The sequence below is a fragment of the Gallinula chloropus genome (assembly GCF_964237585.1).
Source record: "Gallinula chloropus genome assembly, chromosome: 1".
NCBI lineage: Eukaryota > Metazoa > Chordata > Aves > Gruiformes > Rallidae > Gallinula > Gallinula chloropus.
Genome location: NC_140085.1, coordinates 118,507,698 through 118,533,077, shown reverse-complemented (window position 1 = coordinate 118,533,077; position 25,380 = coordinate 118,507,698). Strand labels below are relative to the sequence as shown.

The 25,380-nt window shown below is 44.7% G+C and overlaps 1 protein-coding gene across 1 annotated transcript in view; it reads right to left on the bottom strand.

Annotated features, from left to right (window-relative positions):
* Window positions 1–25,035, bottom strand: part of UMODL1 (uromodulin like 1) — a gene marked incomplete at its 3' end in the record, with an annotated part of 44,771 nt that extends 19,736 nt beyond the window's left edge. The window contains exons 1-11 of the mRNA XM_084271241.1: window positions 24,795–25,035; window positions 16,576–16,737; window positions 16,082–16,188; window positions 14,599–14,791; window positions 13,541–13,681; window positions 12,625–12,744; window positions 10,654–10,908; window positions 9,120–9,232; window positions 6,365–6,584; window positions 2,826–2,963; window positions 1,520–2,254 (exon numbers count right to left, since the gene is read on the bottom strand). Of these exons, the coding sequence (XP_084127367.1) occupies window positions 1,520–2,254; window positions 2,826–2,963; window positions 6,365–6,584; window positions 9,120–9,232; window positions 10,654–10,908; window positions 12,625–12,744; window positions 13,541–13,681; window positions 14,599–14,791; window positions 16,082–16,188; window positions 16,576–16,737; window positions 24,795–24,972 (2,362 nt within the window). The 5' untranslated portion in view covers window positions 24,973–25,035. The remainder of the gene's footprint in view (window positions 1–1,519; window positions 2,255–2,825; window positions 2,964–6,364; window positions 6,585–9,119; window positions 9,233–10,653; window positions 10,909–12,624; window positions 12,745–13,540; window positions 13,682–14,598; window positions 14,792–16,081; window positions 16,189–16,575; window positions 16,738–24,794) is intronic.
* Window positions 25,036–25,380: the final 345 nt, after the last annotated feature.

Below are 25,380 nucleotides of genomic sequence, written 5' to 3'. Positions count from 1 at the left end.
CCTCTAAATTTCCTGTCCCAGGCTGGTGAGATACCACTATGGTGGCTCCTCCTCTTGTTCTGCACTTACAGTCCCTTCACAGGCTTCTTTCCCAGCAAAAGCACTTGGCTGAGTATTTGATTCATCAGGAAAAGAAAACAAGATTTTATTAACTGAACTTGTTTGTGTGGAATTCTTTAATTTGTTTTCCAGCTGGAAGAAAATGACCTTTGTTTTTTGTCAGTTAAAATTAGCTGGTTTGATATTTTTTTAATGAGTATTTTTTGTTTCATTTAAAGAAAAAAACCCACAAATATTTTTTATGCTTTCCTACATAGAAAGGGGGTGGAGGGGGAGGAACACAAAACAAATCAGTAAATGGAGCTTTTCAATGTCAACATGTTGTTCAGTCCAAAATTATTCGATTCATCTGTTTGGCCACCAAAGTCCCAGATGAGCTATTTGCCCAGCTCTGTTCCCAGGTCTCACCAGTGTCAGTGAGCGAAGGACACAACATGAAGCAGAGGGAAGACAGAAGCAGAGTGGAGGCATCAGCATGGCTGCCCAGAGCTTAGCAGGACTGGAGAAGTGGACACTGGGGCACTGGTGATCAGGACTACTGGTACAAGAGAGGCCAGAGAAGCAGCAGAGCTGGCCTTAGGTAGGTGAAAAACGAGGTTTTCCAGGGAGAAAAGAAACAAGGGAGAACCACAAGTGGGTCTGGACGAGTGGTGACCCCCAGGAAAAGGAGATCGCAGAGCAGGAGAAAAGAGCAGAATACAGTTTGGGATCAAAGAGATCTGGAGGGCATGAGAGAAAGAATTGAGACAAGCAGAAACAAAACTGAAATAGGTGTCACTTCCTAACACACTAAAGAAAAAAATGCATTTAGTGGTGAGCAGAGACAACAGCATTCCTACCCCAAACAAATCCACAATTTAAAGACCGAATCTACTCTAAACTCCCTAATCAACTTCAGTATAGCTGTCCAAATCCAAGCAGGTCAAGCCCTCCCCACCAGCCTAGCTGCTCTCAGTTATGGCTCTTGAAAAAGTGGCTGACCGGTTTCCACCCAGGTTCTGCCCCACCAGGGCTTTGCCTAATCCATCCTCTGCTGAGAGAAATAGGAAGGCAGGTTGTTGTAACTTCTCCAAGGTAACCCTATAGGCAGCTGCTGCTGCAGTACCGTGGTGCCAGAGCGCGCGGGAGAAACCAAGCTCTGTGGCAAAAGGACAAGCAGCATATGTTTTGATGAGCCACACTCAGCACACTGCATGATTTGCTTCATCTGCTTTGGGATGAAGAAATGTAACATCGATAAAGCCAACTGCCAAACTCCCAGAAAGAGACATTTTTGTGACATGTTGATTTAAAAAAAATCAAAGGTACCAATTTCTGTTAGAAAATAATTTTGACAGAAACTAGTTTCAGATGTCTTCTTGCCAAACCACTGAATCCATCTTTCTGGACTCTTTGCTTCCCATGCAGCTTTGCTTCCCATGCAGCTGAATTACCATGCTTGTGATAACACCATACTCACTGCGGTCCATGGCTGGGCCTGGCGTTGTGCTGGGAGCTGGAGAGGTGTCTGGAAGACCTGATGGCCCCAGGGCTCCGGGGTATTCCTCAAACCAAGAGCTGTTCTCTCCTCCCATCTCTCCATGTGCTTGGAGAGTGGCGTTGAGGGTGGAAACGTCATCATCCCCTGTAGCCAGCTGAGGTGTACTGGGGACACCTTGAGAGCTGGCTCGAGGCACTCCAAAAGCTGCGCGACTTCTGCTGGCACCAGAGGATGTTTGGTTTGGAAACACCAGCAGTGGAGAACTGAGTTGCTCTTGCCCAGCTGTGCCCATGGGCTCACCGGTGAGACCAGCCTCTCCCTGTGATGTGCCGGGAGAAGTCTCTGACACAGAGCTTCGCTGCAGCGGACTGGCAGCCACCCACTGCTCTGTGCTCATGGCTGGTTCCTTGCTGGCTACGACCCCCGTGGCTGCGCGGCTGTTGTCCGTGCTAAAGTCCATCTGTATTGCCAGGTCTGTTGTCCAAGGGCCTGGAGGAGCGCTGGTGGGAGAATGACCGTGGGGTGCTCGTTTGTTGCCCAGGGGCAGCACAGTGGGAAGGTGTATGGCAGTGCTTGTCGTGGAGCCTACGGCAGCCACCATCGCGGTGGTGGCAGGGGAAGCGAGGCCTGCAGGGCTTACTTCCTCAGGAGCAAAGTCTGTACTGTTGGCTATTTCGGGAGCTGTTGTTTCAGTGAGAGGATCCACAATCTCACCTGCAACACAGCAAATGCACATCAAAGTGGAACATCAAACTGGGTGAGGAGGCACCAGGGTCTGACCTGGAAAAGGGGTTGAGACCAGCCAGCCACGCATAACAGCATTACAGAAACAGGTCTCAGATATTTCCTTGACACCTTGTAGCATATGTGATTTAATGGTGTTGAATCTGGTTTGTGCCTACACGAAGAAGCAGATTTGATTCCTGGGTCTCCTCTTCTGGTTGGGAGGGCAGGGATCATCATAATGCAAGGAAATTAGCCACAGACATACCAAAAGAGGGAAAAAGCATGTGGTACACTTATCAGCAGTCAGCCATTAGGCTAATCAAGAAGGATCTCAGAGAGATTTAATCTGAAGACATATATATATATTTATATATATATAAGGTTCACATTCATGTTCAGGGACAGATAAAAAATACTCCTTCAGCCAAAGGCTGTAAAGGTGCATCTGTACACATGCTGTGTACCATACAAACAGTTGCAATAAAAGCAGAGGTAGAAAGCCACACAACTTATTACAAACATCCATGGCAAACAGAAAACATGCCAGTTTTCTCCTCACCTTCACAATTTCTTCCAGGCCGGGATGGATTGGTATCCATGGTTGTCTTGCATCTGCACAGGTATGAGCCCATCAAATTGATACACTCTGCAAAGGCAGAGCAGTCATTTTCGGCAAGAGAAGCACATTCATCCCAGTCTGTAAGACCAAAACCAGAAGATCAGTCAGCCAGCCTTCCTTCTGAGTCCATTTAGCTAAAAATAACCACAAAGCAATCCTTTCTTCAGTTTTTTAACTTATTGATGCAGTCTTCATATTTTAATTGTTTACCTGACAGACAAGCTCTGACCAATGCAGAATACTGTGCTGTTATTCTCTCACATAAAAATAACCTCCATCCTTGCACTCTGAAAAATATTTTCTCCAGGTAAAGATTTTTTCAATAATTTTTTGAAAGATGCACATTTATTTGAAGTGGAAAAAAATTTTGTAGATTTGTATCATAGCTATGGCAACAGCATACATTAAACCAAGTTCTGCATACAGTACCTCCAGATATATCAGGTAACAAATAGATCTGTTACCACAGGCTAGACTATTAAATAGAGATCTAATCTAAATGACATTCTCCTTCAAATCAAAGGTAAATGCAAGTAAACCCCATCGGAAACACTGATCAGTTCTTAACAGAGGAAGTGCTAAGGGAAAAAAACTCTTTTTATAAAAGATTTCTTCTCACAGGTAATGTTATAGAACTGTGACCCTCTTTCCAGTAGTCTCAGAAGATAGATCCTGGATCATCATCAAGGCATGAAAATGCTCTAAGGGTGCTCCTTATGTCTAATTCCCACTGCTCTGAATCAGTTAGAGATGCTTCTTTCATGGAGTTATAGACCTATTTGATCGCCAAGTCTCTTTACTCTTGAGGGATTTAGATCCAGAGTCTTTTATTACCCTCTTCCAGCAAATGTGCAGAAGCCAAGTTAATGCTTTGGACCCGAATTATGTCAGCAAATCCCATGTGAGCCCTCCTTGTGTGCACTCCCTCCTGCACACACCTTCTCTGCCTCAGGGCTGTAAGTGAGGGCAGGCAGAAAACCAGACTGAAAAGCATGTCTTGGGACAAAGAATTCTGATCAGAGGCTAGAAAATTGTTTTGAACAATGCATTATCCTAAGTGCTTGTTCTACAAACATCCAGAGATTAATCACTCTGTTTATTTCTCCGAAACAAAGGAAACTCCCATTCTAGGAACAGAAAGCACGAAGCTGGTATATGCATGCCCATATGTACATTTTTCTTTCTACTTGAAGCCAGCCTCCCCTTTTTACTCCTTTCCAGCTGATACTGCAATTCTCTTTCTTCTCATCAGAGAGCTGTTGTATCTGTGATTGTTTCCATTAGACAACTTCACATGCCTATGGTCAGCATCTGCCTATTATGTTACAGCCTAAGCCACTTAAAGAGAATACAGAAGTATGCAAATTGGCTAAAGCACCAGCAGTGGAAGTGCTCTCACTAATGCCTTGCTGTGCTGTGAGGTAATTGTGACTCTTGATGGCTTCCAACACCATCTGAGATGCTCCCCTGTTAATTGCCAAATAACTTACATTCACTGGCTCCACTGTCTCTGAGGGTTTCCTTTCTCATCACTTAGCATGGCTTTTTAAGCAAATTCCTTCACCTCTGGTGACCACATTCAATCATGGATCAGGCCAAAGCATTTATGTTCTCTTCCCTCCTACGTGCACTCACGCAGAAACACACACAAGCTGCACTGTCACACTTGGCAAGTGCCTCGCCCCAACCCCCCACCTCAACCAACTGTTCTACTCCAAGAATTATAAAAAACCCACCATTGTGTAAGCTCTAATTACACATTATATCTGTGAGAGGTCCATGCAATGCTACTATGATGTTGCAGATGCTAAAGGTCTGCATGAATTCACAGGGAGCCTGTAGTTCAAAGTTCAACTTGAAAATTCAGAGAGGAGAAACCCAAAGAAATCACTTTGGATTCAGCGAGTCCTGGAGCTGAAAATAGTTGGTGGCTAAGAGAGCATTAGTGTGGGACATTGTGCACACTCGCTGTATTCCTACACTTCTCCAGGAATTGACTCACGGTGTGATATTGTGCGAGATGTATTTTGGGCCTGACTCAGCATCCATCCCTTTCTCTTTTCCATGCCTCTTTACATGGCAGACAGACATTTTAGCATCTCTATTCACCGTGGCAGTAAACTTAGTAATTTATGAGTCTTCAAAGAGAGATGCAATTCCTCTGCTCCCTTCAGCTGTGCCATCCCTTGTGACTTCCCACCCTCGCTGTTGCGAAGTTGAATTCCCTGCTCTGCCACTGTCACTAACCCAAGCTCAGAGCCTTTTGGTGGCCAAGCTCCACAGAGGATCCAGGTGGCATGGCTCCACCAGCACACAAGGAGCTGTGCAGGCTTGCTGCTGAAGGGCATGTCCCAGGGCTCCCAGCTCAGGAAGCGATACAGCCTGCGAGACAAATCTTTCCTTCATGTCCTCTGCCTTATTTTCCACATTTGACTTTCGGAAACTCCTATCAAACAAATGCTACTTTGGGTTTCTTCTCTACCTCTAAGGAGGAGTTGGCTGTGCTCCTGGCTAAGAGCAGTGGTGCTGGAAGCCACCTGCCTTTCTGCAATTAAAGTAGCGGTCCTGAGCTATTGCCTTCTTTTGGTGCCAGGATCAATAACCTTTGTATTTTGGCACATATCAGCATCTTGCAATTCAGTATCTGCTACCACTGTGGCTTTGGGTGCAATTTCTCCTGTGTGTCTCCCATCCTGTTCCAGTTAACCTCTGTATGTTCTGCAACTCGGAAGAGACTTTTTCCTGATCGCAGTAAATAAGCTTTTAAGGACTCAATACACTGGGAGAGAAGAATAACCCATTCTGCTGGATTTGGCAGCTCTCTGAACTCTGTCTGGCTCTGTCAGCTGGGAAACCTGAAGCCAGAATTTGGCCTTTTGAAGCTAAAATGGTGGTTACTGAAAGTCAAACACAGGCCCAGCTTAACATAAATTCTCTGGGTGTTTCTTTAGTCCTGTTCACTGAGAGGACATTTGGGAATTGTCTAGCTGGATTTCTATAGTGGAGATGTTAGAATTCTTTTCTTAAACCACAGACCAAATGCAACCCCACGGCCTCAAAGCACAATGCTGTCCAGCGGGCATGTGTACCTAAAGGCCACAAATACTCCACATTAATCCTACCTGCAATTCAGTGTGAGAAAGATAGGGCAAACTTCCAACTGCTCACAAAGAGGATCAGATGGAAAATTAATAGGGAAACCAAGGGTACCAGCCCTCCTTAAACACAGTAGAGGGAAGCAGTACCTGCAGATATTGGAGGACAGCCAATACTTCTTCCAATCCCTTCTGGGCTTATGGATAAAAGCCTACAGAGCAGTTCTCATGTTGTGGTTTTCCTCCCTATAAAGCAGTAGTTTTTGTCTCCCTATAAAGTACTTCTCATGAAGAATGCTGGTGATCCTGTGTGTGATCAAAATACAAACCCTGTTCCGTTGTTTGGAAGAAAAAAATCTGTTTGGTTTGCTTTTTTTAATTTACCTTCTACTGCAGTGTTTTGCTGATCCACCAAAAGCACAGAGCTGTTGTGCAGGTAAGAAATCACTGGGGCGAATGTGAAGGCGTCGACTGGGAACTCGGGTTCCTGCACAGTGATTCTGAGCCTCACCATGATGCTCCCGGTTTGCAGGGACTCGATCTGCACTGTCAGCTTCCCAGAGTTGTACAAAGCAGAAATGTTGGGTGGAAATGAGTTTTCAAGCTGAGGAAAGGGAAGGAAGCATTGACAATTAAGAACCCAGCAGGAACAGCTCTTCTTATAATTGAACTAAATAGTTCCATTTTAAAGATTTCGATATGCACAGCATAGCAAATGTGGTTAAAAAAAAGAGTTTCAAAATGTTTCATAAATCTCACTCTTCAGAGGTTGAGGCACAGAGAAGCACGAGTCTCCTTGGTGCACCTAGGCACCCTTGAAAATGTTCCACATCTGACCAGTGGTCTTAGAAAACAAAGTTCACTTTGGCTCAAGAGAGCAGAATTCCTCCTGCCCCAGTGTGCCTGCATCACAGCTGAACTGGCCAGTAAGCCTGCATGCATCAGACCCTGATGTTTGCTCTCTACGTCCCATAAGCTTTTCGTGACAAGCTTCCTATGTACTCACCTCTGTGCTCCCAAACACCAGAAAGAATTTGGTCATCTCTACTGACTTTGGAGCAGACTCTGGCTTGATTTTGGCTGCCACCAGCTACCAGTGCCCCAGACAGTACCCAGGCTCAGCTTCATACACTTAGCATCATCCAAGAGACAGTCCCACCAGGCAACCTGACCATGACCACCACACTTTGGAAGACCCACCTGCACAGATGCAAGTTGGTTCCTGGCAGCTGCTGTCAATGCCAGAGAATGTTTCAGAAAATGTTTTCTTTACTAGTATGGGCATGGCTTTAAGTCCCATGGAGAATTTGAAACTCAGCTGTTCGAGTCCAGCCTGCAGCTGACCCCAATGATAAAAGAAATCCCAGGAGGAGAGACAACAAAATGGGGGTGGATAACTTCAAGAAAATGTGTTTTGAGTCAGCCCAGCTTCAAGGCAACATCACAATTACATTATGGTTGATTACCAAACTGATAAGTAGACACAACAGTTGAACAAGTGATGTTACTCAGAGCTCTGAAGCTGGCATACTGCTGTCAATAACTGAGCAGTGCAGGAGTTGGCAGTTTTATCTTACATCTCTAGAAGACATCTCTTCTCTTGGGCCTTTTGTTCCTACCTACACCTCAAAGCATGCCTTTGAGCAGGCAATGCAGGGCCATAAATCAACACAGCTCTGCTCTCATTTGATCAGTTTGCTCCAAAAATCCCTACAAACAAGCTATTTATCTGGTCTAAGATCAGATCAGGGTAGAGAGGCAAGAAAAAAAGAAAAGGAGAGAGGAAGCAAGAGGGGAATGTTGTGCTCCTCAAACACCCAAGAAGGCAGAAACAACAAAGATGGGCAGTGCTCCTTTTCCTTCCTAACACCATGATGCCCATTAGGTCTGTAATTAGTCTCAGAGAAGTTTCACTCACAAAAATCCTCCTGCACAACAAAAGCAAAAAATATTTGCAGGTATGGGAAATAAAACCATGTCAGGGGGTTCAACCTACAATTTCACATGAGCAAATGCCTCTTCTCTGCTGCTTTTGAGAGTGGAAACTGGGATTGTTTACTGTGGAGAAGAGGCTGAGGGGACACCTTATCGCTCTCTACCACTACCTGAAAGGAGGTTGTAGCCAGATGGGGGCTGACCTTAATTAACAAGCAAGATGACAAGAGGAAATGGTCTCAAGTTGCACCAGGGGAAGTTTAGACTGGATGTTAGGAACAGTTTCTTCACAGAAAGGGTTGTCAAGCACTGGAACAGGCTGCCCAGAGCTGTGGTTGAGTCATCATCCCTGGAGGTTTTTACAGAGGTGCAGGCAGGGTGCTTAGGGACGTATTAGTGGTGAACTTGCCAGTGTTGGGTTAATGGTTGGACTTCATGATCTTAAAGGTCTTTTACAACCTAAATGATTCTGTGATTCTCCATAACTCCGTTACTGCTGGGCTTTTTCCCTCAAATTCATATTCACATATGTTTATGAGTTCCCCTTTTGTTTTGGAAAAGTCTTGTTATGGAGGGAGATCCCTGTTCCTCTGTTTGGGCCCTGTTCTCTACACAAAATAAAACCCCAAAATTGCAAAAGAGCTCTGCATCTGAAACCTCTTCATCCCTCCGTTTGGGGAGCTGAGAGCTGGTAACAGACTTCATGACTCCAGATTACACCTGAGCATGGACAGTGGCTACAATTAGGCAGGCAAAGGATGGGGCTGGGGAAAAAGCCTGACCCCATCACTTTTCCCTAAAGAAGAAAGAGCTTTGAGAGCAGTCAGACATTTATTAGGAGGGCAGCACTGAAATAAATGCCAGCAATGTCATCTCAATAATCCATTAAGAAGTCTCAAGTCAATTTAGTGAGAGCTTATTGCCAAACTAAAGATCCAAGGAAGGGAGTCCCTCTTGCATGCCTACATTTTTAATTCTATTACTCTTCTGTAGGGGAAAATTCTCATTGGCTCCACTGCTAATAAAGCCAAGGGCTTGATCTGTCTAGTCAGTTGAATTTTGGTTTAATTACAAAGAAAGGTCACAGGAAATAGCATGATAATTTCCAAGGGATATTTCAGCCAGGCATAAAATCCTCAATTACATTAAATAGATTCTAAATGGAAAAATAAATAAATATTACCCACAGATATTTTAGCATTACCTCTCTAAGCAACAGTCTTGAAAATTCTTCATATGCTGAGCTGCTGGCATTATGGAAATCATCAGTGAAGTTGTAGTTGAGAATCCTCATAGTAACACCAAATATCTTGGCCTCTGTAAGACACAATATTAAAACACACACTGACAAAGTTGAAGAGGAAAAGATTCTGTCAGAACTGCTATACTCAGATGAAAATCTCAGATGGAAGAAAAAGGGGGGGAGAAGGTTCAGAAAGTTTTGCATTAAACCAAAAAATAAAGCAAATATTCTGCTATGACCTTCCTATACATAGAGGAGATGCTATCACATCAGGTACATAAAGATTTTTAGGTGCCTAATTACAACTTCATGAAAACTACATATACATATATCCTTGTGCACCTGACCCCACATAACTCCTGTGTTTGAGTTTCACCCAAGGTTGAATTGCCTGTGAGCTCATCTCTGGTCCACCAGTCACTTTTTTTTTTTTTTTTTAATCTTGTGAGTGTGGGTAGCAAATATTTTCTCAACCTGGAAATAACACCAAAAAACAGTGGATGCCAATGCTCTGCCTGGTAAGGCCTGACAGGTAAAGTATGGAGCGCCTGAGCCAAAACCAAGAGACAGGGAATCTATAAAAACACTTTAATCTGAGGCTGTTACTCTTTGAATAACTGTTTTTTTTTTCCTCAAGGGCTCTAACTTCATACCCTGAAGTTCAGCCCCCCATTTCTGTAACCACTAGACTTCCTACTTTCCTTCTGCAAAGGGAGGAATTTCCTTCTAACCCAAACTGGAGTCACCCCTCATCTGGACTCTTCTGGATAAATAAATAGCCACATTCTCACTGTGGCCAGTATTAAATAGTTCCCTGACTGCTTTCTGAAGAAAATGTGGAGAGATTTCTTTCTTTATTTGCATGAAGACTTATGAAATAATTTAAGTATGAAGAAGAAAGCAAAATTATGTTCGAAGAACACACTAGGGTCTTGTGGAGCTAGCATAACCATCTAATTGAACAAAATTATGTTGGTATTCTGCAAGATTTCTTACACAGCCCTTGCTATTCCCTTTAATGCTCGTCACTCAGAAACATTCAATCAAATCTGGCTTTCTTCCGGGCACTCTTGTTAGTTCAGCTGACCTCTTGACAAACCAGTTGACTGGTTCTCACTGGCTATCAACCAGGAAAAATGAGGCCTGATGGGAGATGGGTAGCAGCAGATTGCAGTGCCAGGCACAAAAATCAATCAAACAAACAAAAAAATCCAAAACAAAACGTATTCTATCTTAGCCTGATATCTGTAATAGTCTGAGTCAGCTCCAGCACAGCTTTATCACCAGATAAACCAAATAACTCCAGAGCTCTGCTGTCTGATGGTCTGGGCTGTGTAAATGATGGAGTAGAGAGAAGTGCTGAAGGAGGAGGGAAATTGAGTTTGGGGAGGACCGAATGGATGATTGCTGAACTGTAGTTGAGTGGAGAGAGAGAGAGAGAGATGAACAAGAGCAAAAGAAAGAAAAAAACCCATATTTTAAAGTGGGTGTTTACCTGTTTTAACGTTTTGACGGGAGATGCTGTTTTTTCCACAGCTTTCATAGAAGATCTCTACTGAATACATCACACCTGCTTCCAGTCCAGACACATCTATTTTCATTTCCTCTGTCTTCAGTTCTTGTATAATCTCTTTGCCCTTGAACACTTGTACTTGGAAAGTATGGTTCAGGGTAGAAGCAACATGCCAGGACATTTCAAAGCTGTTGCTGGTAACGCTGAAGATTCGGTGGTTTCTAACTGCAGGGGGATCTACTGCAGCCCCAGGAAAAGTCAGCACAGAAAAAGCAACATTTCACCTTTGGAGCACTGTGTTACACCAAATCCATTACAGCCAAGCACTTTGACAATTAACAGGGGAAGATCCTCCTTACATTACATCCAGACAGGTTCTGCCCCTCTCACAGTCCAAGGTACCCTCATTCACTAGCCAGCCCATTAGAGTGATTAACTGGGTGCTTACTCTTATTTCCTTTTGCTAAACCATTGAATCTCTGGTAACAGTAATAACCAGCCCAGTGAGCTAGAGGTTCAAGCAACAGAAGTAAGTTCTGAATAGTGAACTTGTGCAATCTACTTATGTTGACACCTGCTGTGCCTCTTGTCACTTTAATCATCAAAATGCACCTCTTCTGGCAAAGGCTACCTTGAGCTATGCCTGGAAAAACCCTACAGACCCCAGTTTTTACAGAGTGGTGGACAGCATTTCACCTATTCATGCCACTCTAGTCCAGTGCAATCATTGTCATGCCAATAGGAAAAGACAGGACCCTACAGACCCTTCAAAGGAGGAGTAGGAGTTGTCTAAACTAGGTAAGATGAATTGCCCTCCAGCAGAGCCTGTCTGTCTTCACTAACTAAAGAGAGAGCTCAGTTGATGAGCACAGACTAGACACCTCTCCTGTGGGCAGCTGGGGTCAGGTGAGATGAACATCATCCCCCACGCTAGCCAAGAAATCATGTCATGCTGCTGCCACAACTTCATTTTTTCATGCTACCAGTTAGCCTGAGAAAAAAGGGCTGTTTTCTTAACTTGTTTCAATAGGACACAGTTGCTTCCAAGCCTCTGAATCATATGGCTGCCCAACACTCCCAAAGCCATACTGCCCTTGCTCTAGAGGGATTTGAATTTAATTCTTCTAGCTTCACTTTAGGTCAGAAGTTGTGGGTGTAGATCAAGAATATCCAATCTGTCTCTCTGACCTAGGCAAAGAACTAATTACAGCTTAAAAGATGAAAATGTGGTTAAAAGGATTGTGATAACTCTTGCCTGGAAGGACTGAAATCACCTTTTGAAAGACAAATCTCCTGTGGTATGTTTCCTTCATAGTCCTCAGACAACCATCCTGTACAGCAGGAGAGTGTTCACAAAGGCTAACTCCAGCACAGAGTAGCTTCAGCCAACCTCCCTGACTCAGGTACTCCACCAACATCTTCATGGACCCAAGAGCTAAACCCACATTCCAGTGGCTGTAGCCAGAAGGAACTTCTGTGGTAGGTAACAGATCCTCCCATACCTTGTCCCAGGACAAGCCTGGGACATACAGCAAACTGGGTTCAGGGCAAGTGAGCATTGCTGGTCTTGCACAGGCCTCACCGGCCTGCTTCTCCTGCTGGAGGATTACCCAGCAGAAGCAACGTGATGGGACCTGCACTTGAATGGTTCCACCAGGCACAAGTTGCTCAAGAAGCCAGTATGGCCACCTCCACTTATAAGAAGGCAGCTCCCTTCAGTAGCCATGGCAATTACAGTTGGGCTTCTGCAGAGGTCACAGCATTGCAGCCCCCGATCCGAATGTCCCATTGCAGGATCCTCTCTCTTTCCTTTTCCACAGGTGGAGATTCACTCCAAACCTATTACCAGCTTCTGTGAACACCCTCCTGTAACTCAACCAGCCCCAGGAAAAAGGGATCAAAGAGCAACTGAATTAAAAGCAAGGCAATTCGTTCAAATCCAAAGTTACTTACAGCACCCAGCATCTGTACTGTTGTTAGTCATGGACAAGAGACTTGAATTACTTATAGACGAAGAGCTATTGCTAGTGTTAATGAGGTCCAGTGCTGAACTTGTAGTAGATGCTGCCATGCCTAGATGAAAAATAGTATTATCAAAGAGTTAAAGCATTCCTAGCAAAGCTAATCCAAAATAATACCATTCATGTTTCCTACAGCTGAAAAGCAGCAATGGAATAGAAATTAGAATAAATGTATTACGATATCACAAAAGCACAAAGTAATACTTTGTCCTAATTTTAGAGATTAAAGGATTGTAAAATTGTTTTCTAGCTAAAGCATTGAATCTGCAAGCACTTATTTATCTCATTATCTTTAAGCTCATTAGCAGGCCCACTGATGTCTGTGGGCTGCAAGTACATGCCCCTGTTTCGCTGCACTGGTACTCCAAAGAACTACATCACCCATTGCCAAACTTTGTCTGCCTCCAACTGAGGACTTGGCAGGAGTGCAGCAGTTCAGGGTGGGAGTATGCCACCACTGAGTCCCAGTCAGTGGCAGTCACGCAGCCAAAACGGGAAGGAGATGCTGTGTACTGACAGCATCACTGGTCGTGCTTCCCCGGGAGGCGTACTGACACCGAGCGACTTGCTCTGGGAAGTGGCTGGGCCTGAAGCTGGGGCATTCGGCAGGTGGGTGAGGGCAGCTGAGGGCGAGGTAGGAGAAACATCCAGGTGGTGCAAAATAAATGCATGGTGTTTCAATCAGAAATAGCTATCAGCTGGCTTCTTGTGGCATCTTCTCTCAACAGGAGGAGAAGGGGCACTGTGCACTCCAGAGGTCTTTGCCTTGCAGGTGACTCCTGTGATAGCCCACAAAGTCCTGTGGAAACATTCTCAGTATTTCCCAAGGTGAGACCTACATCTCTTACCTTCCTTTCTTTGGGTCAGCTGGTGGGGTATGACATCCACATGTTCATGATGAGGGTCACAGCTGTAATAGCCCTCCAGATTTACACAGGTGTCATTCTCAGGACAAGCATTGAATTCAGCATAGGAACATTCATTGACATCTAAGAAGAGGAACACACCTTACAAAGATATCAATAGCAACATCAAGTTTGATCTACAGTGCGTGCAGACCAGGCTCTGGATATGACAAATTCAGTGTAAATCTGCAGTAACTCTGCCAATGCAATTCTGGGTGCATATGGGTGCAATGACACCAGAATGCTGCCCTTCCCTGAAACAGTTATAACCCTGTCACTCTTTACTCCAATTCTTTGGAACAAGAGGGCAGTTAGCAGCAGCTCCTGCTCGAAGTTGCAGGATGTCACCCAAACCCAAGAGACAGCATCAGGAGAAGGAGATCTACCCAGTGATTTCACTGAAAGTTGGACTGTGTTTTCAAAAGTAAACACAGGGTGAGAAGTGATGGTGACAGTGCTTATGGATGCACTTCAGGAGGGAAAATGTTCAGTTAACTGCACAGCAGTAAGTAGATTAAAATAATTTAAACCGTATATATTTAAATATTTGCCTAACATTTAAAAAGTAGGTAGTAATGCACCATAGAAATTAACAGATTATAAATACAACTTGTTTCATGCAAGCTACTGGAAGTGACACGTCTCTAAAACCAGAGTATACCTGCTTCCCAGGAAAACACTATTTGTAAGAGCCTGTTTAATACAACTAATGATTGTGTCAAATATGGACACCTTTTCTTTTTAATCTGAAGATCTGCTATGCTATTAGGAGAAAATAAACTAATTTGGGGATTCAAGAGTATTCTCCTCCAAACTTTTCACTCCAAACCAATTATAAACTACAACCCATTCCACCCTACCACACAAGTGTTAGGGCCATATTTGCAAAGTTTGCAAGAATTTTGAAAGCAAACTGATGGTCATATAGATGAAATCCCAAGTGAAGAGGGGTGAAACCCCCTAAAAAAGCTTTCCCCCATGACAGGAGTAAAATAAATGACCTTGCACTTGTGTGTCAATCACTTCATACACACGCTTCACGATGTCCTTCAAGGAAGAAGAAACCTCCACGAGCGGAGCTGGCTGGTGCAGCCCAACGAGGACCTGGGAGGCCACAGTGCCCGTGTACACTTCTGCACTGTTACTCTGGATATGGTGCGCGGAGACATTCAAGTGCTGCAACGCACCGGTAATCTGGAAGGCAGGGGAACAAACAACTCATTATCTCGCTCGTTTCTCGGCACAACTGCATGCCAGTGAGGCATAACCTTTGGGGTGTTTGCCATTGTCACCTGACTGTAGAAAGAACCAATTCAGAAGCCACAGCAAAGTGGCAACATTCGATTCTGTATTTACGCCAGGTGAGCTCTTCTGATCAGCATCGCGTGTTGCAACAGAGTTACAGTAATGGTGGCTCAGGGAGCTGTGGAACTGCGTGTCAGATCTCAAATCCTGAGGCAGGAAAAGGCAACCCAGGGAGATAGGGAAAGAGTCACTTTGGCTTGTAATGCTTAAATACCAAAATATCAATGGACAGAATATACATTAGACATGTGATTACTTAATCTGTAATAAAGCTGTCCAGCACTTAGTGCTTTAAGCAACTAAAAAGACTCACGGCAAAGGGAATAGAAAAGCAATAGTTTGAGCAAGGAGGCTGGGACTGAGAGCCACAGAGAGACCTGAGGACTGACAAAGTCATCACAACTGTGAGTCAGGGGTGAGAGAAGGGACATGGGGGTGGACTGAATATTATGAGTCAGTGGAGCAGACAGGGCCTAGAAGACATTCCTCTGAGTAGCAGCTCACCACAAAGCTTCAGTTTATATTTCCTATTTCTTGAGTGTTTGGCTTTGCCATAGGTTCCTTTAGACCAAGATAAACTGCCCTCTAGTCCTTATTATACTGTCTGCCCCAGCCCTGCTTTTGTGGCAAGAATGACAATGTCTTTGACCCAGAAACAGTCCCCAGCCATAATCCTGGGGTTTCACGGCGCAACTTATGGCGCTGCCAAGTCTACATGCCACGTAGGTCTCAGTGCAATAGGTGAGGTTTGTCCCTTGAAAGGTTTAGCTCAAAAGTCTTTATCAGAAAACATCAGGCTTTGCAGGTCTGGAAATATGGACCAGATCAGTCATCATAGACCCAAAACTGCACTGAGACAGGGCTGGAGCAGTGGTCACTTAAGCAGGAAAAAAACACCTGTATTTCAGAAGGTCTTTAAATTGCCTTTAGAAGAGACCTGGAAAAGTTACTAAAGAAGCTGATAAATGAAGGTTACTTGAGCTTCTTGAGGATGAGGCTGACATTCACTAATTAGGAACAAGTTAGGGCCAAAAAATCAGATCTGGCAGGACAAATGGTGTGCAACTGGTCAACAAGGTTATGCCCAGCACAGGGACTATGAAGCAAGATGTGGTTACTGAGTAACAGAAACGTGGAGGCCAACAGGCAACACAGGGGAGCATTTGAGTTTGTACCTACCATGGAGTGCAAGAGCCGCGAATGATTTAGAAGGTGGGAATCCACTCTGATTAATTCGTTAAAATCCATTTTCACAAGCACTGTCACGTTGTACCAGAACCTTCTTCCTGGAGTGTACAAAATAAAACAGCTGAGTCACCCCAGGTCTGACGCTGCAGGCAGCAGCAGAGCTGTAGGAAGTCCCTGAGAAACCGAAGCGAGCTTTAGCTTGGCAAACGCAAAGGGCCCACACGCGCTATCAGCCACGGCCTCGTTCACCGTGCGCCTCGGGCAGTGGCACCAGCAAAGGAGAAGCAGCTGAGCAAGGTGCTGGACCAGTTCAGCAGTTGCAGGTGCAATACTGAAACTGAATATCCTGGAACTGGTCCAAAGCATATTCCCGTATTTGTTTTATGAAGAGCCATGGTAACAGTTTTCCTGCCCACTCCCAGTCTCAGAAGGAAAAATGAAGCGTATTTCTGTTAGAAGCAGTCTTGAATTTATCAGTAACATACCCTCTGGCACTGGATCCACACAGCCTGCTCCTTTGGACGAGTTGCAGCATTTTTTAAGCCCTGGACATTCAGTATCGAACGTGCAAGGATAATCAGATGTTTCCATATTCTCCATTGGACAGATACCAGGTCTTGAGGCAAATACACTGGATCTATTGAGTGCTGAGGAAAAAAGAAAAAAAAAAAAAAAACAACCCAAACAAAAAAACCCCACCAAAACATTTCTGAGAACAAAAATACAGAAAATTGTTTCCATAAAATTGTGCTATTTAATTTACAGCAAATACCTCCTCCTCATTTTAGAAGTCTGTCTGTTCTGAGGTTTTAATGGAGAGAAAACAGCCATCTAAAATACCATCATTTCACTTGAAAAGTATAAGTGTTCTCAGATTTTTCTCTTCTTCATGACATTTCTGTTATAGAAACTTCGAATTGATAATTTTCCATTAATAATTGTGTGTCTGTGTGTATGCATGGATGGATAGATGGATGGATGGACAGACAGACAGTTTCTAAATGCGGAGACACTAAAGTGCTGCTAAACAGAAAGTGTGCCTGATGTCAGCTGTGACTGAACTAAATAGCATATAATGATTAAAGAAAACAGGCAATGTCTAAACTAGAAATCAGGAGTTTTCATTTAACCTTTCACTGCAACCTTTGGCTGTAGTAATTGACAATGTCAGGTGAGAGCAGAGACAAGACGCCACTCTCGGGTGCAGCTGGGAGGGTTACACAGAGGGGAAGGAGAGCAGAACCCAGCCTGTGGCCTGCAGACTGGCAGCACCCGCTCTGTATCAGCCATCCAGCCACCCTGGCGCAGTCAGTAGCCCATCCTGGACAGCCCTGTGGAGAGGGCAGCTAAGGCAGAAGGTTTCTTCTCCCCAAGCCAAGGGCAGAGGGTGGTTGTGGCTCAATGCCAGCTCACACTCTTCTCCGGATGGAAAGAGAAAATACTTCTAAGCTCTGCAAACATTACTCTCACCCACGCTCTCAAGCACAGCTCCAAGTAATGCTCAGCTCTCGTCTTTCCAATCAATCTAAACCATTTCTCTTCTCCAGTCGTTTGCCACCTGCAGGTTTTTGACCCTACCAACTCTTGGTCCATTACTGGGAGATTAAAGTCAGCCAGGAGAGAAGTGAAAATGATTCTTGCAATAGGAACAGGATGTAGCACGGGAAAACCACATTCAACATCATAAAATCCATAGCAAATGCAAGGTCTGTAGCAAACTAACCAAGCGTCATTTGTGTGGCTTTTCAATTTCTGTATCCCAAGGCTCTGAATAAAAGTAAATGAGGTTTTTGAGAAGCAGAAGGGAATATTGAATCCAGCACTTTCGGCCTCAACAAAGTAACCTTCTTAAACAGGCAAATTGTCTTGATTAGTCAAGATTTAAACTAGATCTATGCAACTTGCTGCTATGTGCATATTCCAGGTCACACTCTCTACCAGTGGATAGTAGACTGGAGGCTATTGCAAGCAGAAAGCTTCAACTTTTACCACACTCCATAGCAGATATCACAGCAGACGTGATTTTTAGTACTCCGATCCTCCAGCTCAATCCACAATCCAGGGATCGAACTCAGAGAATGGATGCAAAACTCAACATCTATAATTTTCAGCCACTTCTGCAGCTGGATCTGCAGTCATATTTGCATAAAGAAAGCCCACTAATACCAGTAGCTTTAAGACTATTGTCCTTGTCTTTTGGGGGGCCCACAGTATGCTCGTCAAGGGTCTCTGAAAGGTAATTAAGAGAAGTAAGCATAATTTAATGTTGGGGGTCATAGAGTCATAGAATACTTTGGGTTGGAAGGGACCTCAAAGCCCACCTAGTTCCAATCCCCCCGCCATGGGCTTCCCTTCACCAGACCAGGCTGCCTAAAGCCCCATCCAACCTGGCCTTGGACGCTGCCAAGGAGGGGGCAGTCACAGCTTCTCTGGGGAATCTGTGCCTCCCCACCCTCATAGTAAAGAATTTCTTCTTAACATCTAATCTAAACCTACCCTCCACACCTCCTCTGAAAAACCTGCCAAAACACACAGGCTGGAAAAAAGGGAAGGCACTAAGTTGAGACCTCTCAGCAGCAGGCAGGTTATGTGCAGGTTTAATTTCAAAGATTTCCATGCAGAACACATGGGACAGCACTTTCCCACACCTTTTTCTATTGTATTTGATACACTGTGTGTATACTTCGTGTGCACACAGTCAAAGCTTTAACAGGGCTGTGAGCATCTTCCACGTAGAGTTGCTGAAAGAGCTCTGGGAACCAAACCCAGACCCCAGCCCTGGTGAATGGCTGACTGCCTTACAGGGAGCAAGATTTCACCTGCTACCTAATGCAGCCTCCTGTGTTGTGGGCCCCTTCACTCCTGCAAACCAAGGGCACTTGCCCTCCTCAGTCTTCCTCAGGACCAGCTCTGCCTCTAAAGTTCACTTTGAGTCATAGGCTGATTTGCAGTAGAAGGATAAGAAAACAAACCAAAAAAAAAACCCCAACCCTAAGTGCAAACGTACTGAAGTTACTTCTTTGTCTGGCAAACCCCAATAGTCCTATTCTGCTTCCCAGCCTGGACTAGGAACCTCTGCTTCTGGCTCTGGAGCTGGCACTGCTGGCCATTCCCCCAAACATGTCCTACTACTAGAAATCTTCTTCCTTATTTCTAGTCTAACACCACAGTAAGGTGTGACACAGCCTCAGTTGCCTTTAGATGAGTCCCACACACATTCCCAGAGCCACACAATTGCTCTATCCTAGCCTCCCACACAGAGAGGCCAAGCAGCCTGTCACACTGGGATCTTGCACAGACACGAACACCACGGGATTTCCCTGTGTTGGTGTACCACCAGCGCTCCTTACTATTCAAAGGAGGTGGATCTTGATAAGTTTGACACAAGCATCTGAACCCCGCCCGCTCTGCGATGCGGTGCGAGCAGGCTTGGGGCTCAATGCAGCTTTTTCCACCTGAGGTTTTTTTTTGGCATGTTTAACTGCAGTGTAAAAGATTTAATGAGTCACATGCAATCTCAGAAAAACACTATTGAATCCTGGCTGAGTGCCACACTAGCCATTTATCTAAAATCAAAAGGTCGTCATTTTTGCATCAGCGGAAACAGAGATGGATTCACATCACATTTCTGCCTAATTGTACAGAGGCACTTCGGAAATTCGATTTACATTCTCCAATCATCTTGGGAACAGTCACCTACCAAGCAACACTGCCAGCACCAGGGAGCCACCCAGCCAACTTCTTTGTCAGTAGGATAAAGCATAGACCTTTCTCCTCTGTTATCTGAATAAACGCATGAAAGCAGCAAGGCAGCACGCAGTGCTTGGCAACACAAGCTCAGTTACCAGCCTGCCCACATGAGATCCCCCAGGTCTGCTGTGACCACAGGATAGAGGGCATCTCCTCCGAGACAGATGCTGGGGGACACCAGCTGTAACATCCCCCCCCCACCCTCCTCTCCCTCACTCTATTTGGATGGGCTGGGTTTCACCCAGAGGGTGCGGCAGAGCCAGGCTACCAAAACCCTGCATTTGTCTCAGGCATCAGAAGGTGGAGACAAATCTATGATATTACAGGCACAGCTCCTGGCAAAGCCTTTTGCAAAAGCAGACTGGCAGCTTTCATCATATGACCCTGCTTTCGGCCTCTTTGGGGGCTGCTAGGCGTTGCTTGCTCAGATGGATGCTTTCCATCCCAACTGCCTGTACAGGGGTTAGTCAGGATGGAGGGCAGCACCAGGATGTTCTGGTTCAACATCTGACAGATATTTAATACCCTCCCCTATGGAAAGCTGTATGATTCACCAGAACACGTTCAGGAGCCAGGGGCTCCTGAAATTCAGCCGGGATGCAGTTGTTGTACGATGGGGGAACATGACCTTTGGAGCACAAAAACAACCCGTGTGTGCTCAGAATAAACTTAATGAAATGTAGCCCTGCTCCCCCCGGGGTTAATGCAGCCAGGAAAGGCGTGGGGTACGTAACTGAATGGAGCAGATGAGCTCCAAGGACAGACCAGTATAAAGGCTGGGATATTTTGCTGCAGAGAGGGGAAAGCTGAGGAGGACGCAATCAAGGTTTACACTATCCCAAAAGGATATTTGATAAGGTGGAAGGGGAGCTGGTATTGACCAGAGCCCACAGTAATAAAATGGGCAGAAATATGGGCTTCTTAGCCCAAAGGGGAGCAAACTGCAGTTCATCATCACAGGATGGTGAGGATTGATTCAGTGAGCTCAGAAAGGGATAAGATAGTTCCTGGGCAGGAGGCCCCTAAGCAGATACCAGAGGGAATAGGCAGGGACGTAGCCTCCCACACCTGGAATCCCATTTCTGTGGCTGCTGGAGGCACACAGGAGACCCAAACCCTATGGCAGCTGGAGACATCTGCCTCTGGGCAAAGTCTCCCCCTTCACAGCCCAGGGAGATGCTGCAAGACTGCCCATGTGCCCCTGGTGACACCGCTGTCCCATGGCTTTCTGGTGACAGCCAGAGCAGGAGGGACAACTGTGCCACAGCTGCCCACTGCTCTGGTTAGACCCAGCATGCAAAGATCTGCATGCAGGCTCTGAAAGGACCCAGCCCTGCTGAGGAACTACCTGGTCACCTAAACTGAACCTCAGAAAGCTGTGCACACAAAGCAAGTCCTGATTAAAGCGTGGTCTTAGCATGGCAAATCAAGTGCTCTCGAGTTAAGAAACTCCAAGATTAAAGTTGTTTGGGTCTTCTAATTTCAAGGTATTTTTGTACCCACGTGCTTAAAAAGCAGACTTCACTGCCTGCTGATGCACTCTTTCCTCCCCAGCTGGGGATCAAGTAGCTAGATGGCAGATAAGGAAGCTCTCTGGTTTCATCTTATGTGGCAAGGTGGAAGGAGGGCGGCAGACAAGTCACCAGGAGAAGTAACCATGCCATTGATTCAAACAGCTGGAAACTAGCCTGGAGAATTGGACCCTATCTCTACCTGAAAAAAAAAAAAAATCCTGGAAGATCTTGGGAAAATTTTGTACAACAAACATGTAACAACCTTCCAGATCCATGGGATTTGCAGGTCCAGGAACCTGACCTGAAGCCCTGGGTCCTGGTTAGCAACCAGGGTACTGCTCACAGTCACCATCAAAGACATGAGGCTCTATGCTCCAACCACACAAGTTGTCAAAGCCAGCGCTAAGCACTCTGGGAAGCAAAATCAAACACAAAAAAGTACAACTGCACCCTAGGTGTCTGCGAATGGGCAAACAAAATTGTTTAATCTTAGTTTCTCTACAGCTCAGTTGTCCAGCTATGAAAGATGGAGAAAATAAAATCCCTTCCCACAGACTTCATGAAGACAAAGTTCTGTCCATGAGTTGCACCAGGATTCCCCTTAATAAGTGATAAATAACTCTCCATTCAGAAAAAAAGCTCAGCAGAGCACTGCACCACACACCGAATTCTGTGGCCAGGATGATGTGCTGCTGGGGAGCTCCTTAGAGGGGCTGCGTCATCCCTGAGCATCCCAGCGAAACGTGATCCTTGGGGCAATGCAGCTCCAGATCAGGTAATTAAGAGTTTATTCATCTGCATGCATAGGCACAAAGAGAGGAAACAAAGATTTCTAGCACTTCCCAACTTTTAGATACTTAACTCTTTCATTTCTGCTTAAGAGACTTCAGTTAATTCACGCCTGCATGTGTAACACTGTCCCAGTGGATTGACAGGCAGGTAGTGAGAACAGCCGGAGTAACTTGACTAACCTTCTACACATTTTTTCCCCAACAGTAAAGAAATAGGGAAAGCAGAGCCTGCCACATCCCAGGCAGGGGTAAATGTTTCCTTCTAGGAAGAAAAGGTGGGGAGTGGCCAGGAGCAGTTACCGTGAAAGGTCATGGAGACCCTTCTGCCCCTAGTGGGATGGAGAGCATGCCAGCATGGATAACGTCAAGAGGAAAATAGCAGCAGTTCAACAGCATGCTACGCAGTAATTTCAGCAGTTCCAGTTTCTCTTTTCATCATTTATTTAAGGCTGTGTCTAGACAGCACATTACCATTCACAGACTTTATGACTAATGCCCTGAAAAAGCAAAGATACTGGAGCAATGTAAACACAGAAATCACCTAGAAGCCATACAAATCCTTTCATGGTTTAAAACATTCCCAAATTAACTTTGACAGGAAAAAGAGTCAAGGTGACCACAGTACTTCACGGATAAACTTGCTCAAAGTGCCCATCAACGATACAGCAAGGACAGAGAGCAGATTCTGCAGCTCAGCTTTACAAGACGTTTACAGAATTGTTAATGTCAGTTGAAATAAACTCATTGACAACTCTCAAGCCTAAAATATCCCTAGAGATGCTTTTAAAAGGCATGGGATTATACCAGGAAAAAAATATTTCAAGTGTTAACAAGATGCCTTATTTTTTTTCCACCCAAGAAGACGGTCTTGACTTTCAGAGGTTCTGAAACACTTTGAAAATCCTGATCACTCATACAGCTTCTCGTGCAAATCGAGACAACCACAGCCAGCTAGAGACACTCAGCCCACACAGCTATCTCCTCGTGCTACAGAATTAAAAAGCCATTTTCTGTGATTGCTTCTCAAGCCTTGTCATTTGACACATATGTACACACATGTATACATATGCATGTATGTCAAAAAGGCCTCGCTGAAGTGACTAGTCAACCCTACACAGATCTACTGGAGATTTTCCCCAGCGCGGAACTGCTGCTTGTCTGTTGCCAGTCTGAGAAGACTGCCTGGACATACTGTAATCTGCAGGGCAAATTCTGACACTCCACAACAGCCACAGAGCCAAAAAACTGCAAGAAACAATAAATGAGAGATGATGTGTATCTAATTATGCTTTCATTCCTCTTCTCTATCAAATCATTTTAAGAACAAGTATAACACAACCACCACGTCTGTGTTCCCGTCCTCATGTCAAAGGAATTTTCCTGCTAGACACAATATTCTACTAGTACCTGCTGAGAAAATACCTTGCAAAAATTGTTTGGAAGTTCATTTTCCAAAATAGGATGAACACATTGCTCTCTACAGATCCCATGACATGACATATAGCTAATAACCTCTCATGTTAGGTGACTGGATGCAGGAACAGGTTCAGTGACATTCCCATGGAACTGAGTCACCCATGTCTTATGACACAAAGTGAGGGTTAGGGCTGCAAAAGGACCTTTCCATTTCAATCTTTTGCTACAGTGTTGAGGCTATGTAAATTCCCAGGATTATAACTTGAAAAGGGGAAATGAAGAAAATACAATGTTATATTGAAAATAAGAGACAAAACTAAGTCCTACAGAACATTCCTGGATGCTGGAGCAGTTCGATGTTGGGCTAACTAATCTAAGATGCCTGTTCAGCTTAAAAGTATGTGGCATCATCCATTAAAAAAAAAAAAAGGTTACTTTTCCTCAAGGAATCCCTTCCACCAATGAATCGAGTTATGCTAAAAATTAGCAATATCTTGTTGACAGCTGATAGCCCTGATGTGGAAAGGGGAAAAAGCTTCCATCTTGAGTCAAAGATGATCGGATCTTTCCAAGTAGAGTCTTGTTACACTCAGATTTCAGATCAGATCCACCAAAAGGTTCACCAGTTTCCAGTCCTCCAACACAGCCCTAGGTAACCAAGCCAAAGAAAATGGACCTTAGGGCCTTAGTTTTGATCAAAAAGCAGTTGGTACCAACTTGTCTGGAGGCCACAGGCTGTTTTCAGTTAACATCAAAACTGGATTTGCATCCTGGGAACTGACCCTGCTCCAGATCAAAGGAGATGTTATCCTAGTTCATCCTGAATTACTTTTAAGAAAAAAGCTGCCATTGTGAATGCAAGCAGGCTCAGAGCATACAGAGCACGAGGCTAGGCTGCACAAGTTATTGCACATGGCCACAGATATTGCCCTGAACCAGGAGAAGTAACAAGCCCTTTTAGGGGTAACAAGGAAGTGTCTTCTTCATGCTCACCTGGAACTTGAGTGAATTTGTGACTACAGTTGGCAAAGAACAAGAATTAGGAGCATTAGCCTTTCATGTCTACACCTCACCATGTTGGACCAAGTTTACTGTAGGATTTTGTAGACTCACTGATTTCAGTGAACAGGAACCTCTTGCCCCAAACTGAATTAAGCCTTCACATGTCACAGTAAAGTGGATCCTCTGCCATCAGAAACATTTATTTCAACTATTAATCTGACTGAAATTTACCTAAAGAGCAGTAGAATCCAACTTGTTCGTATCCTTCACAGCAATCTGTAAGAGTGATGGTTTCAGGGACTTCAATGGTGTGATACTGCATTTTATAGTACGTCCGGGGACACACCATCCATGGTATCCATCCTCCACAGGAAGTGCTTTTCTCATAGGATTTTTGGTAGGCAACCATTTTAAATACGTTTTTGGTCAGGCTATAGTTGCACAGATGGTACCCTAGCAAAGAGAGGCCTTTTTCTGTAGAGAAAAACAAACAAACAAACAAAACAGGAAAGAAAGGGATCAGCACTAACTAACCACCCCAGTAAATAAGTTCCCTGCAGTATCAGGTTAAAATACGGTTCTGAGAAAGCAGCGATGGAACCAACACAGACAAGTGATTTTCAGGAAGGCTGATGTTAGGAAGAACACCACTTCAGAAAACGGACTGAAGAGAGAATTAGTAGTGACTGCTTGTCATAAGCATCACTTCAGTCATAAAAGGATGCAGATTGGCAGAAAATTCAAAGAGCTCTCAGTGCCTTCAGGTGCAAAGCAGAAAAAGGTCAATTTGACCCCAGTAAGTATAAAGGAAATTAAT